The sequence below is a fragment of the Tigriopus californicus genome, chromosome 12 (assembly GCF_007210705.1).
Source record: "Tigriopus californicus strain San Diego chromosome 12, Tcal_SD_v2.1, whole genome shotgun sequence".
In the NCBI taxonomy this organism is placed as follows: Eukaryota; Metazoa; Arthropoda; class Copepoda; order Harpacticoida; family Harpacticidae; genus Tigriopus; species Tigriopus californicus.
The window spans coordinates 3,588,598-3,604,274 of record NC_081451.1 but is presented as its reverse complement, the minus strand read 5'-3'; the positions used below and the strand labels follow the sequence as shown (position 1 = coordinate 3,604,274).

Here is a 15,677-nt window from a genome sequence, read left to right as displayed (position 1 = left end):
TATCACAANTTCCGCAAGAAAGTTGATCTGACGGTTGATATCTTGGTCATGAGCTTTATTTTGCTCTCCGGTGAGATGAACTGAGGCTAAAGCTTTTGCTCCACGGCTAGGCGCTGGTGCGTCAGCATTATCACAAATCCCGTCATACTGATCTAATACCTTTTTGACGGCTCCGAGCTCTTTGGCGGCTGCAGATGATCGTGCTTCTCGTTCCATGGTTTGAAATCGATCTTCCTCCTCCTCAGCAGCTCTCTTAATCTTCAGCTCTTCGTCTTCCCTTCGTCGTTGAGCTCTCCGCTTTTCCTCGCGGATTTTCTGGACCTGGTCGTTCAACTCTCCTTGAGCCTGAAGCTCGGCGCGTCTTTTCGACAATTCCAACCTGGCGCTTGATGATGCTTGGGAGCATTTTGATGAACCTGAATGACGACTGCTTGCGACCAACATACTATCACTTGGGTTTACCACTCGATCACGGGTATTTGAGATCCACTCCTGGATCTTCCCTAATGGATCTCGTCATGGTCTGACGTTTCTCTTGATACTAATCTTTCGAGATTTTGTCGGTCAGGCAAAGCGATGTCCAATCGACCAGTATCTTGTTCCATTGCCGTAGTAAATGTCGCGACTCTTCGTACCCCAAAAGTATCATAGAAAATTTAGAAGCCATTGAAATGAACCTGACCGCCAGAAATTGAAAAATCTTAGTCAGGCTATCCATGCCACGCATACCTTCAAATTCGTAGAATAGAGCATGGCAAGTTGAAGTGTTGTATATAGAATAATTCTCGCCAACCCTGTATTTTTTCTATGATTGAAGTTTTTAGCTAAACGGTTGATGCAACATGGACGAACAAAGACATTTGACTTGCGCGAATAAAAATTGCGAGTAAGATGAATTCGTGAAAAGCTCCAAATATATTTTTTTTATGTTGGTGGTTGCCAAAAGCACCCAAGCATTCCTGGAAAGTGAATCAAAGGTGTTATAACTGCGACTGAGAAGAAAAGTGCCAACAGTTTCACACTCCTTGAATTCCAACATCAATAATCTTGAAATATAAACAGATCAATAAGTTAAAACTGATGCATAATGGTCGGAAATGATCAGCAGTAGCCTCTTTGAAAGGAGGCGGGCGGGCAGATCATTCCCGATGCTGCCATTTGGAGATTCCTTTTTTCTGGGAGTTTCTTGATCGCCATAAGACATGGCGAATCTGGCCCATGTAGGGGCCCACGCCCACCACAACAGGTCCTGTCGAGCCCTTCATCCGATGCCTTCTCGGCTGGTGGAGCTGACAACCGACGAAGAGGCTGGCTGGTCCCCAAACGACAAAATCATCCGTGATATGTCAGTTCCATGAGCGCCGCTTGCCAAATGATGTAATATAGCAAAATCCATGATAACATCGATATTTGTGAATGCATGTATTCGTCTTGGGGAGATGGGAAATAATCCCATTGTTGTGGAGTTTAAATGAAGCACTGAGCTCTGCCAGCCGTACTCTAGTTCTTGATGAGTGCATATTTCATTTATTGGGATAGTGGAGGACACAACAGATGTGAAGATATATAACATACTCCTACCAAAGTCTTCTCCATATCTGATCCAATTGGGAACCCATTTTCATCGTTGGAGTACTTTTAGAACTTACTTAGGACCAACTATTTTGTGAAAGAAGGACCTATTTTTTTCCTAATAGTTACGTTATGACTAATGTTATCAAGCTGATACAAATAAGATTTACATACATCTTGCACAATTATTCGCATCTTCTTGCATCCTAGACCTATTTGCATCTTTTGCATCGTGGGCCTGTTTTCACATTTCTATCCATTTAAGGTTTCTTTTGGCTGATTTTGTGTAGGTCGAAAAAATGGATTTTCACTATTTTGATATAAAATTGGCACCCCTGACACATGTCTACACTTGACAATTCGAGGTGACGCTTGCAATCTCTTGCCTGGGACACACATTTGATCCTACAACCTGGGCATGAACCGTTACCGAAAAAGGTAACGCGTTAATGTTACCCTTGCCCGTTATTTTTGCAAAAAAGAGAGCCTAAAACTACAAAAAGTGCGCATATGCACTTTTTTACCTTTGGTAAATATGACGTGCAACAAACGACTCCGGTAATTATTTATTTGATCCCATCAGTGGCAAGTAAGTTATTGCATTAAAAAATAAATGAACAAATTGGGTAGGAAACCTTTACGCATTTTTCTTTCCCTCGTTTATAAAATAAAAAAGTAACGATAGCGGGAGGGCTAAAACCCGTTCCGTTACCGTTACGTTTTCAGAAAAGCAACACGTTACCGGCAGTGTTACTCAAAAAGTAACCCGTTATTCAAGCCCTGCCTACAACACACTAGAAATGGTGAATTAGCCTATTTCATCAAACAAAATCCCACAAAAGGCAAACCATTGAGAACTTTCAAAGAATGACGTTGCTTTAAGTGGATTTCTTAAGAAATAAGGAGATTTCCTCAGTTATAAAACCTGGTCATCTCCGGGCGAGACTTGAATTTTCCTGTCCATCCAATGATCACAGTACCTATTACCGACACCCTGACACCATTCACGAAATTTGAAGTGCTCGTAAGTGTCTTTTGAATCAGAGCTTACTGTAATAAAAATACATGTGTCCACCTTGACAAATTGCTTAAAATTGCTTAATATGTTTTAAAAATGAAGAACAATCTTTGAAGAATAATTCCATCCTGTTTTCCAATTCCAATTTGCATCCTGGGCTTGTGTATTTGCATCTTCAGTTTCCTTTTTTGTGCATAATTTCGAGATCCTTAGTCCTGACTTGCAGTAAGCGGCGCAAAGTGAAGTGAACAGCATAAACCTCCAATGGTAACTGATTTATTAAGCGATGAAAGCAGATCAGTTATGTTGAGTCATATACAGGGTTTCATTTTGCGTTTTGAGAGCACCATCAAGCCCTCGAGAATCCAGGCTATTTCGAACAATGAAGTCCACATGTCTTCTTTCTTGGGCTCCTTCATTGTTTAATTTGCTTCCCTCTGATATTCGTAGGGAATACGTAGGCCTTGTTGATCCGGTTGCATCTTTCAAGTCAGACTTGGACAAATTTTTAGATAGCATTCCAGATCAACCCTACATTCAAGGATTAGCTCGGTCTGCCAACTCAAATTCGTTGGTAGACCAAATATCATATAAAAATTGAAAGGTAATAAATAGACGAATTATAACATTTCACTTTAATAGTACTGGGGATTACATTTCCTGTTGCCTTGAAAAGCCCTGAAAATCCAAAGCAAAACACTGCAACAAAAAATGTATTTGGAATGAGTCCCAAAGTAATAGAGCTATAAATGATATAAGGGCCTAATAGTGACCATTGTTTTTCATTGAACGTAACTCCTAGTACATCCTACAGCATTGCATATGTTTCTATAAACACAAGTGTGAGTGTAAATGTTCTAGGAATTATGATTTCGTGAGTAAATAAATATGCAACCAATGCCCTTAGAAACGCGTTTCAAGATTCCTAAATATCAATCCTGGCTTCGCTCAACTTTCATTTGCGCGACCTAGAAGTTTGACTGTTATCTGTAATGCTTTGCTCGATACTTTATTAGACATAAATGAAAAGACAAACAGCGTAGAATATGAAACTGGCGTCCGATCACTTAGACACAAAGCCCATTCTCTACTTCTCCCGTGCAGCCTGTGCCAACTTCACTTGGATCGGATGCAATATCATAGATTGAATCTCCCAAAAAATTCCCGGCAGGTCCATAGTTGCACACAAGCACCTATATGATAAAAAGTTTTTTTTTCACACTTCGGTTTTGTCATGATTTCTTATGTATATGTAAACGGCAGCAGACCTTTCCAAACCATGTGCTGTCGTCTTTGGGGTACTTGTAGAAGATGGAACCACAACCCACGTGGGTGGTAGCAGCCCAAACCATTTGGGTGTAATGACCAGTAGGCTTGCCTGGACGAGAAGTCCCAGCCTTGTGGAAGGATGAAACAGCCTCAGGGTTCAAATCGTTGACCTGAAATGGAGATCACGCAAATGAACGCTGATAATCCCAAAAATGTGAAATTCAAGCTCAGGCCGCAGAATATTGTCTCCTCACCTCGTTGTACCAAATTTGAATTAGAAGGTCATGTGATCCCTGAAGATATTCGATACCTGGCACCTCATAGCGAGCCCAATTTTGTCCCACGTCAGGAAAGTCGGGCACTACCCTGTCACCGTCCTCGTCATGATAGCCATCACAAGCTTGAGCCCATCTTTGAGCCACTTTGGCCAGCTCATCACTCCATTTCAGTTTCTTCATGTTCTTGGCGCAGGGTTGCCCTTTGGTGCTATTAAAAGCTTGATCCTCTTCACAATTGGCTACTTTGGCTCGTAACTCGTTGTGCTTGTCCACGATGAAATCAATTTCGGCCTTTTGGAAGAAGTTCAAAAAGCACTAGTTTCAGCCAACATTTCAACTCCCTTTTGACTACCACACAATATTTGGCGAGCATATTGTCATTTCCAACTTTGAAAAAATGAATATGCTCTGGTTGTTATTAATCCACAATTGAAACAAGCATTGAATGGCTTTTGCAAGGCTATTTTCAAGGGCATAGTGAATTGAAAAACAAAATTGGGAAGAACAACTTTCTGATTAAGTGGATTTATGATATCTGTTTAGGTTTGAAATTGTTTAAAAATAGTTATTTGGCTCTTGGACTTGTCTGCATTCAAACTTATGTCTCAAAACCGAACTTATCTCTGTACCCTATTCATCTAAAACAGAAACGTGAAGTAGATGGCCTCCGTAAGACTCTCTTACATAATCATATCCTTCAAGGCCATTTCAATTATCAAACAATTGCAATCGACCATGAAAATGTAAATTGCCATGAGTTTTATGTACTCATAAATGCTCTATACAGCCGAAGTTGAAATTTGAAATGCTGGAAAAGGGGAAATTTTGGACCCATTTTGCTCCGGATTAGTTACCTGTGAGGAAAATCCATAGCTGCAGGCGTCTTGACATTTTCCTCCCGCTTCACACCCGTACTTGACCATAGTGTGGTTAGTAGTAGATGGGTACGTTTGCTTGTAGAATTCAGTATCGGATGAGCAAGTATCAGTCTAAAAAATGGTAGGCATTGGAAATAAAGTAATAAAGTAATATGCAAATGGGTACAAAAACAAAAAGAAGCCAGTGCTGCCAGCCTTTCTCTCTTTTAGAGCTCCTTCCTGTTGCTAGGTAGTCGACTCCAAACTACCGCGTGTGATCATTCAACTACATACGTAGGCTAATCAAAGCTTCGTTTTCTGTCGTACAAGCACATATCAATTTGACGGGTTTTAACGCAAAAACAAATTCAAGAATGCGGTCCATGATGCGGTATTTTTCGCTGAACAACTTATTGCTGATCGATTCTAACACCCTGGATACTTACACCATCAACCCTTCTAAGAGACCTGTCAGATCCTATTAGGGTATAATTACAGACAACTTTGACGTCCAAATAGGGATCAACAGAGAACTATACATTGTATAAATGCAACATACCAGCGACTTTTTGTCATCATATTCTTCCGTTAATTTGTGTTGCAAAAGCTAATAGTAAGTGTAGAAAAAGTGACGTATTTAAAGTTAGTCGCTAAAAAATGCTATCAATCATACAGTGTCCAAACTCCTGTAAAATGATTATTACAAAGTCATTATTGTAAGGAATTTACCCTTAGAGAATTTGAAACGTCTCCCAGAAGAGCTGATGGCTTATTCATTGTGTCACAGTACTTGGGCAATACATTGTTCATTTCATAATCTCTTGATAAAGTCTGGCATCTTAGAGCATATTTTCTCGCTTCTACGTTTGTTTGTCCGCACCTACTTGAAACAGAGGGCGCTACATCCGCTCAATGAAAAGGACTATTGACTTGTCAAACTCCGGTTTAACGACAAAGATAGAGCGTCCTCCTTTGAAGTCGGGCTCTAGAGGACGCACTTTTTGTTCTCAACCTACGCTAGGGGCATCCTTGTTTTTGTTGTGGTTAAATCTCGAGAATCCATAGTCGTCATATCCACATGCTGTATACGATCTCAACATCAATTTTGGCCATATTTCTAGAGTTCCAGCTAAATAATTCTTTGTCATTTTTTCTTCAAGTTGAGCACATCAGTCGTCAAATGTACGGTCCCCCAAAAGAAGAAAAATATACTTTTGAATTATACGTTGTACGTAGATCGAAATATTAGGTACGAAAATCTTAAACAAGCCAAAGTTTGATAAGTCAATAGTTCAGAATCAGCCAAGAGGTGAGTGAAATCGTATAGATTTGCCAAATCTTATCATTTGGCCTGGTTTGCTCATTACTTACATCAACTGTTGGGACTGAATCACATTGTTCAGGGGTTCCGCTATTGGGAGGGTATTGAGGCTTTCCATCATCAGATATATTGCACTTTGGATCTTTTTCATTGCAATACATATTTCCGCCACCTTTTTTGTAACATACCTATGATATAAAGACATGAGAAAAATGGATTACAAACCAAATAACCAAGTACAAAGGGTAACGAAAGTATGGACCCCTAAATCATTATAAGGTATATATAGTATATATGTAGGCAAGTTTCAGAAGCAGGCTCGTGAAGCCTCGTACAATGTTTGTCAATATCATAGGACTGAAGCCAATAAAATTTGATCCGGTATTAGAGAAGACTGACTGAGATTGAGAATAGGTCGGGTTTCTTTGAAGCATTCGATCCTTGCAAACAGCACCTTCACTCGACATTTAGCGCTTTTTCGCTATTAACTAGATGACTTATTTTACCTTGTTGTTTCCGTTAATAAAGCAGGGCCCATCGTTGATCCTGGAGCCATATATATTCCAAAATGTCTCGAGTTTCAAACAATCCGAGCAATCGGCGTTGACAGCTTTGGGTGTCAAAATCGAGAGCAAGACGAAAAATAATCCAAAGACCTTCATTTTGTCACGATTTCGATAGTGAATGACTTATGCGAAAGGTGGTCTCCTTTTATATCATTGAGAGCGCCGCTAAATGTAGTAGATAAAATTTTGGCCTTCTTTGTAATATTATTTTTTAGGTATGGTGATAACATCAGTGAGAGCTAATAATGCCATATTGTGTTGGACATCTCTCCTACCTAGGTTGTACCACATGTACAAAAGAGGCACAAGATAATAGTCAAAAGTCGTAGAGTAGTATGAAATACGTGGACAGGTAAAAAATATTGTAAATATAACATTAGGTGATGATCAAAAAGTATCACCCACGAGAATCATTTTTGCTTTTAGAGGTATCCACTTTGAAGTATTTAGCCATAAGATCAAACCAGCCCACATTTTGTCATCTTTCGTCCATCTTTCCCCCTTTTCATTATTTGATGACACTTCGACGAAAAAAACTTGAAAAAATACATTCCATACTACTCCGTTCCAGGTGACTTGTCCAAAAAAGGAAGAGTTAATATTTATGGGGCAAAAAACTTGTGCTTGAATCCTTCCTGTTAAATGCAAAGGTAAATGGCGACCTTAAAGAGAACAAACCTGCTATTGAATTGTAAGAGCAATACCAACACTTGGATTATAATGACGCTTGGAAGTCTAAGTTAGAAGAGAGGGACGTCCACTTAGGATGCAATTTTTATTTGTAAACACGTATTTTAAATAGAGGTGTAATGAGCCAAGAATTTTCGGTCTGGGCTCGGCTAGGAGGAAAGTTGCTTATTTCGAGCTGAGCTGGGTAGACAGTTTTCAGATCACGAGGTGGGCTGGGCCAAAAAAAAACGAGGTTTTGAGCTGAGCTGGGTTGATCGGGTACATATTTTGAGTCAAGTTCGAGCTGAGCCAAATCCGAGCTAGCCCATATCCGATCAGAGTAGTTGTTTTTAAGTTATGAAACTCAGCCAAAATAACTTTCGAAAATGTAAAAACAAGTTATCAAAAGTTGGAAAAAGGTTTTTATTTGCTTGGTTATTCATGTATTATATTAGTTTTGAGGCAAAAGTTGCCTAATTATGTTTTCCATATTTTGAAAATCCAAAGCAAAACACTGCAACAAAAAATGTATTTGGAATGAGTCCAAAAGTAATAGAGCTATAAATGATATAAGGGCCTAATAGTGACCATTGTTTTTCATTGAACGTAACTCCTAGTACATCCTACAGCATTGCATATGTTTCTATAAACACAAGTGTGAGTGTAAATGTTCTAGGAATTATGATTCTGTGAGTAAATAAATATGCAACCAATGCCCTTAGAAACGCGTTTCAAGATTCCTAAATATCAATCCTGGCTTCGCTCAACTTTCATTTGCGCGACCTAGAAGTTTGACTGTTATCTGTAATGCTTTGCTCGATACTTTATTAGACATAAATGAAAAGACAAACAGCGTAGAAATATGAAACTGGCGTCCGATCACTTAGACAACAAGCCCATTCTCTACTTCTCCCGTGCAGCCTGTGCCAACTTCACTTGGATCGGATGCAATATCATAGATTGAATCTCCCAAAAAATTCCCGGCAGGTCCATAGTTGCACACAAGCACCTATATGATAAAAAGTTTTTTTTTCACACTTCGGTTTTGTCATGATTTCTTATGTATATGTAAACGGCAGCAGACCTTTCCAAACCATGTGCTGTCGTCTTTGGGGTACTTGTAGAAGATGGAACCACAACCCACGTGGGTGGTAGCAGCCCAAACCATTTGGGTGTAATGACCAGTAGGCTTGCCTGGACGAGAAGTCCCAGCCTTGTGGAAGGATGAAACAGCCTCAGGGTTCAAATCGTTGACCTGAAATGGAGATCACGCAAATGAACGCTGATAATCCCAAAAATGTGAAATTCAAGCTCAGGCCGCAGAAATATTGTCTCCTCACCTCGTTGTACCAAATTTGAATTAGAAGGTCATGTGATCCCTGAAGATATTCGATACCTGGCACCTCATAGCGAGCCCAATTTTGTCCCACGTCAGGAAAGTCGGGCACTACCTGTCACCGTCCTCGTCATGATAGCCATCACAAGCTTGAGCCCATCTTTGAGCCACTTTGGCCAGCTCATCACTCCATTTCAGTTTCTTCATGTTCTTGGCGCAGGTTGCCCTTTGGTGCTATTAAAAGCTTGATCCTCTTCACAATTGGCTACTTTGGCTCGTAACTCGTTGTGCTTGTCCACGATGAAATCAATTTCGGCCTTTTGGAAAAAGTTCAAAAAGCACTAGTTTCAGCCAACATTTCAACTCCCTTTTGACTACCACACATATTTGGCGAGCATATTGTCATTTCCAACTTTGAAAAAATGAATATGCTCTGGTTGTTATTAATCCACAATTGAAACAAGCATTGAATGGCTTTTGCAAGGCTATTTTCAAGGGCATAGTGAATTGAAAAACAAAATTGGGAAGAAAACAACTTTCTGATTAAGTGGATTTATGATATCTGTTTAGGTTTGAAATTGTTTAAAAATAGTTATTTGGCTCTTGGACTTGTCTGCATTCAAACTTATGTCTCAAAACCGAACTTATCTCTGTACCCTATTCATCTAAAACAGAAACGTGAAGTAGATGGCCTCCGTAAGACTCTCTTACATAATCATATCCTTCAAGGCCATTTCAATTATCAAACAATTGCAATCGACCATGAAAATGTAAATTGCCATGAGTTTTATGTACTCATAAATGCTCTATACAGCCGAAGTTGAAATTTGAAATGCTGGAAAAGGGGAAATTTTGGACCCATTTTGCTCCGGATTAGTTACCTGTGAGGAAAATCCATAGCTGCAGGCGTCTTGACATTTTCCTCCCGCTTCACACCCGTACTTGACCATAGTGTGGTTAGTAGTAGATGGGTACGTTTGGTGTAGAATTCAGTATCGGATGAGCAAGTATCAGTCTAAAAAATGGTAGGCATTGGAAATAAAGTAATAAAGTAATATGCAAATGGGTAAAAAACAAAAAGAAGCCAGTGCTGCCAGCCTTTCTCTCTTTTAGAGCTCCTTCCTGTTGCTGGGTAGTCGACTCCAAACTACCGCGTGTGATCATTCAACTACATACGTAGGCTAATCAAAGCTTCGTTTTCTGTCGTACAAGCACATATCAATTTGACGGTTTTAACGCAAAAACAAATTCAAGAATGCGGTCCATGATGCGGTATTTTTCGCTGAACAACTTATTGCTGATCGATTCTAACACCCTGGATACTTACACCATCACCCTTCTAAGAGACCTGTCAGATCCTATTAGGGTATAATTACAGACAACTTTGACGTCCAAATAGGGATCAACAGAGAACTATACATTGTATAAATTAGCTCGGTCTGCCAACTCAAATTCGTTGGTAGACCAAATATCATATAAAAATTGAAAGGTAATAAATAGACGAATTATAATCTTTCATTTTAATAGTACTGGGGATTATATTCCCTGTAGCGGTTAGAAAAGCCCGTGAAAAACCAAACCCAAAAAAAAACGGTCGAATGTTTTGACTTTGGGAAATTCTGGTCGGAGGAAAATGTAGGAATATCTCCCAATGAGTCCCACATTGTGGACAAAACGGCTTCAGAGTTAAAAGCGGAATTTCATCAGCAGTTAAGCGCCAAACACGATGAAGCGGAAAAGTTTTGGGCCATTGAATTACCGTGGAAAGACTCAACGCCAGAGGGACGAACCCTAAACTCTAATCTAGGCAGGGCTGTGGCCATGTGGCGAAATATAATAAAAAATATAAAACCGGAACACGTGGAAATGGTAACAGAAGCATACAATGAATTTCACGAAAACGGTTTCTTTGAATTGGTTTCACAACATCAGCATTCTCGTACAGACCGCCCTACTTACGTACTGACCAGTCATCCAGTGATTCTACCAAACAAAGCCACAACCAAGTGTGGGATTGTCCTGAATGCATCCTTGCCGGACATCCAGGTCAAAACTTGCACTATAAATACAATGTCTTTATTAGTGTCCTTCGTTTCCTAATAGTGGTAGACGACAACATTGAACCTTCACGTCGGTAATGCCAACGCTATCAGTTATGTGGTAAAATGATCTGGTTTGAATTCCACATACAGTTTGGCCACCCGGACAAACTGATGTTCGGATTTCCAGTGGGCTAATATTAGTATCCTCGCAAAATGGGGTTTGCCACAGTTTGATGCTTGAACAGAACATCTCAAAGCACGTCAATCCATTGTCGTCTGCAACCAAAAACATAAAATGAACGACAAAATGCCGGGTATGATCAAGTATGTTCATGTGTTTTTCGTAAATGCGGTGGGTGGTAGTGTAAGACCAGCCAGAAACTTTGTCTGGCCAAGTTCATGTTCTAAAACGAACACCTGCTTGTATTGTATGAGAAAGGGAATCGTGAAAACATTTCTTAGATATCTGGATCGGTTCCTGCTACTAGCCTTCTAATTCCTGCTTATAATAAAAATATATATCTGAGCCCGATAACCTCAGAAAAAATAGAAAAAATATGTATGAATATGTGTTTGGTGATTGACCATATTATTGGTCTCCAGAATGGACTCGATCCTCGGCCTGATCGGCCTGCCGGTTTTTCTGATAAGCATACCCCTCCGTTCTTATCCGAAGGAGGCCTTAAGGGCCTCTAAATTCACTTGAGTGGTGGTATAGGCTTTCTTCTGAACGTGCCCCATAAGTGCCATGTCCAGAGGGTTGCAATCTGGGAGGAATGGGGGCCACATTGACCATGATCAAAATTTGGCCATATTTCCGCACACCTGATGATTTTGACTTTGTGTCTGAGCCAAGACTATACAGTATTCTCTTGGTACCAATTTTGAGGCCATTAGGGAAGCAAAGTGGGGACGGATTTCTGTCCGAGACAACCACGCCAAGAATAATAATAGATGGTCGGTTTTTGGTGGCATTAATGGGGTCAGCTCTTCTAAGTGGTAGGGAAGTCACCTGTCATTCATGTAGTTCCTGGATTCATCCACATACCTTTCTTTTTAGCAGGGAAATTTGGTTTGCGTACTTGCGCTTCAGTCAGGTAGGCAGCCTCTTACCCTTGATGACCCTAATCGTTTTGGTGGTCTGGAACACGACATTTGGGAGCCAAACACAAGACCCCCTACGACTTAATGCGTTTCTCATGGTCTTGTCAATGACCAAAAGAATCTTGGCATGGATCCTAATGCTTTATTATGGGTAACTCCTCAATGGCTTTCCTGAGGCCCTCTAAAAACCCTACAATTCTATTCTTGACATTCAAGCCACTTCCATGCTTCCTCTTCAGATCTATTCCACAATTCGTTCTCTTCTTGACATTATATTTGTAGCCCAAGGAGCGTCATGGATTGCTCTTTTGCCCTCCATCTTCGATACCTTTGACCAATTCTGAATTGTTCCTTTACAAAACATGTTCTGTGCGAATTCATTTTTCCATTAAAAGTAGCAATAAACGCCGAAAAGTCAAATTTAAGATTTTACAATACTTTGGAAAAGGTTTCACGATTCCCTTTGTCATATTGAGTGAGTAACTTTACATCCTGATTAATGTTTATACGCGTACATTTTTCCTCCGAGATAGAAGCAAAGTGTGCAGACATCGCTTTGAGTTTCAATTCTGAAACATAAACCGTTCATGGACTAATCCATACTCTGATTAATTTAACCTTCAGAGGAAAGTTGATTTCCTTCAGTTTACTTAGCAAAAGTCCCAAAAGGTGCCGCCGTGGCCAAAATTATGATGTTTTGGATGAAGTAATTCAAAAAGAGTTTCAAACCAGCAGAGGGTTCAAGGTAAGTTAAGTGATTTTATTAGGCTTCACAGGAATTGAAATGTGGTTCAAGGTAAAAATGAGGTAACTGTCATTGGAAGGAATTCGCAATGACAGTATTCTTATTCTTATGATTTGGTTTGTGTTTTCACGGGCTTTTCTAACCGCTTAAGGGAAAGCAATCCCTTACTATTAAATGAAGGGTTAAAATTATTGATGTACTTTAATTATTAATCCAACCATCCCATAGTTCAGTCGTTCGAGTTTAAACACATAATATCCGCACCTTTTTGAGGTCGAGACATCTTCAGATCGCGTGTCTAGCTGTTAATGGTCGTTCTCAATTATAATTGCAGATGAACTGCTTCTTTTTTAATTTAAAGCGCAGGTCCGGGTCTTTTACAATTTTAAATCCATAAGGTGCATGCCCATCGCTTACTTATTTGTTCCAAGGTACAAATAAATAAATAAGTCTCCCTTCTAATAAACAATACAGAAAAATAGAAAAAACATAAAAACACTAGCGATATTCACAAATTCGATCCACTTATGTTTTACTTGCAGACAAAACTCAGTTTACCATCTTTTGTTATGTAGCTAACACTTTATATGGAAAAAGAAGTCGATCACTCACCTACAAATGCGCCTCCTTCCGTTTGCCATCTTGTTCTAATCTTAGTGTATCCTTCAGAGCAAGTCAAGTATTCATGTGAAGAACTATCCTTACTAGAATCAGAACTCGTGATTTCTTTGCTCCCTGCGTCATTGCAAACCATTTTGACGCTGGTAATTCCCATTCCTGGTGAAGATTTGATCTGGAATTTACTCACTTGATTTGAGTTGGGACAATGATCCCAAATCCCCCAAGTTCCAAACCCATGGTTTGACAAAACGAGAGCTTAAAAAGAGCAAGTACAAATAGATCATGATAATGATGAGAGGAAAACAAGTTTTACAACCATTTGGAAATCACCTCCAACGGCAAAACAAGTTATTTTTCCAAACCTAATTTACGAGGCGCCTAAAGACAACTTTTAAAACTCTTTCAATAAAATATTGATTTTGTTGGAAATCAGATGAGATAAATAATATTAAAACAAGATGAGAAAGGATGAAATCAGTTGAAATTAGTAAAGATGAGACAGTTTTTAAAAATGGAAAAATTGGTTTGATGGCTTTTTGGCAAGACGGAAAATGCTCGAAAATGTTCACTTATTAATAAAGTTTCCAAATTCTATCTCTTATCAGTTGTAGATGTACTTTAGGATTCAGCATTGTAATCCCAAAGGCAACGCTCAAAAAATAGTCCGACAAAGTAAAAAATGGGAAAAGTGAGAAAAACAGGTGTAAGAAACGTATTGGCAAATTTGGAAAAGTCACCTTTCTTATTAAAAGTCTTCATTGCTCCACAACTCAAGCTAGTTCTACTAGAATGAGTGCAAATTTCTAGCGAAGCGAGGGGTTTGCTATGCCCCAAAGGGGCTTACTTAGGGGTTAACTTAAGGTAGCAAACATGGGAATTGAAAATGCAAACAATGCCAAAAAGCAAAGAAAGGAGAAAAATATGTGGCAAGTTAACAATCCAAAACTTGGATGAAATGTTTAAAACTTGCAAAATGGTCTGTTTAAGTTTAAAACCTATCAATACTACTCGGAAAAAGAATATATAGAAAAGACAAAACACATGATTGCAAATGTCACTTTCTACAAGATGCTTTGCATAGGTGAAAACATCACAGTAAATTTGCTCACCATTTTTACTTACGATCTTCTTTTGTTATGGCCCAGTTCAAGGAGATGTTTTGCGGAATGAAATTGATGCGTGGATGTCTGATCCAATTTTCTAACTAGGATATGACTATTCCAAAAAAAAGTTTGTGCCAATAGAAGGACCTCCCATAAGAATAGCAGTTTTTACTTACATACAAAACAAATGTCGTAGATTGGATGTTTTTTCACATTCTCATGTTGGTACTGAGTCGTCGAAACTGATATCCCGACAGCTTTGTGGCTCAAGTTTTAGGTAAAAAAAAGAGAGATTCTTTGAACTTCTACTAAAAGCAGTGACAGTTTTAAGTACTTATGTTTTTATTCATCTTTCCCCTCAATGCGACCGTTTGCACAATGGAATCAACACAAGGAAAATCTTTGCGGTCCTTAACGCTCACCAAGGACATCACAGAGTTCCTCCAGTTCGACCCCCATGACCGTTTACGACGTCAAAAAGCGAAGGAAGTGGCCAGGACCTTAAGCATGTCAATTGTAGTTTCCTCTCATCAGACCTTTCAACTCTCCAAAGGGATTTGCCGGTTACTTGTTTTATCCGGAGCGACGCTGTCGGCATTGCCATCCCCCAGATTCTGTGCAATGGACGGGACTGTGGAATTTGGATTGGAAGTTGCGGCCTCCTGATACTTCGCAAAACCTTTAACGCTCTTTGAAAAAAGCAAGAACATCATTTCCAAATCAAACACTCGTCAGATGTACCTTTAATTTTTTGCCACTTCCATTGTAATGCTCAACGTCCTGGCCGGATTCACGACGCTTTTTGACGTTATTACGGTCATGGGGAGCTCTGTGATCTCCTTGGTGAGCGTCAAGGACCGCAAAGAGTTCTTCTCGTTTTGACTCCATTGTGAAATGGACGCATTTACCGGGAAAGATGAATAGAAAAAGAAAGTACTTAGAACTCACGGTGTTCAAAAAGCCCTATCAAGTTTCAAGAGAAATTCCCAAACACAAATTGACATTTTCCTACCCCAAAAAGTCATAAGGAACAACTTTGACTTTCTTGTTTTATGAAATTCTAGCCCACATAAAAAACTTACATGCCTAAAAACATTATAAAAGTAAAATTTTCAATAACCTACTCAATACAAATTAGGAGCACACTTAGTTAGCTCTTGAATGTAATTTACGTTA

General features: G+C 39.4%; 1 protein-coding gene and 1 long non-coding RNA gene across 2 annotated transcripts; both read right to left on the bottom strand.

Moving 5' to 3' along the window:
- Nucleotides 1-3,583: 3,583 nt before the first annotated feature.
- Nucleotides 3,584-6,997, bottom strand: LOC131891582 (venom allergen 5-like). The gene is made up of 6 exons (XM_059241196.1): nt 6,822-6,997; nt 6,366-6,503; nt 4,992-5,126; nt 4,114-4,428; nt 3,859-4,029; nt 3,584-3,783 (listed from the first exon to the last, which is right to left on the bottom strand). The coding sequence occupies exons 1-6, from the start codon at nt 6,975-6,977 to the stop codon at nt 3,658-3,660; spliced, it is 1,041 nt and encodes a 346-aa protein (XP_059097179.1). The 5' UTR covers nt 6,978-6,997; the 3' UTR covers nt 3,584-3,657.
- A 1,408-nt stretch (nt 6,998-8,405) lies between these two features.
- On the bottom strand, nt 8,406-9,898 carry LOC131891606 (uncharacterized). The gene is made up of 4 exons (XR_009374432.1): nt 9,768-9,898; nt 8,891-9,203; nt 8,635-8,805; nt 8,406-8,559 (listed from the first exon to the last, which is right to left on the bottom strand). It is a non-coding gene; the product is annotated as an uncharacterized LOC131891606 (long non-coding RNA).
- Between the last annotated feature and the right edge of the window lie 5,779 nt (nt 9,899-15,677).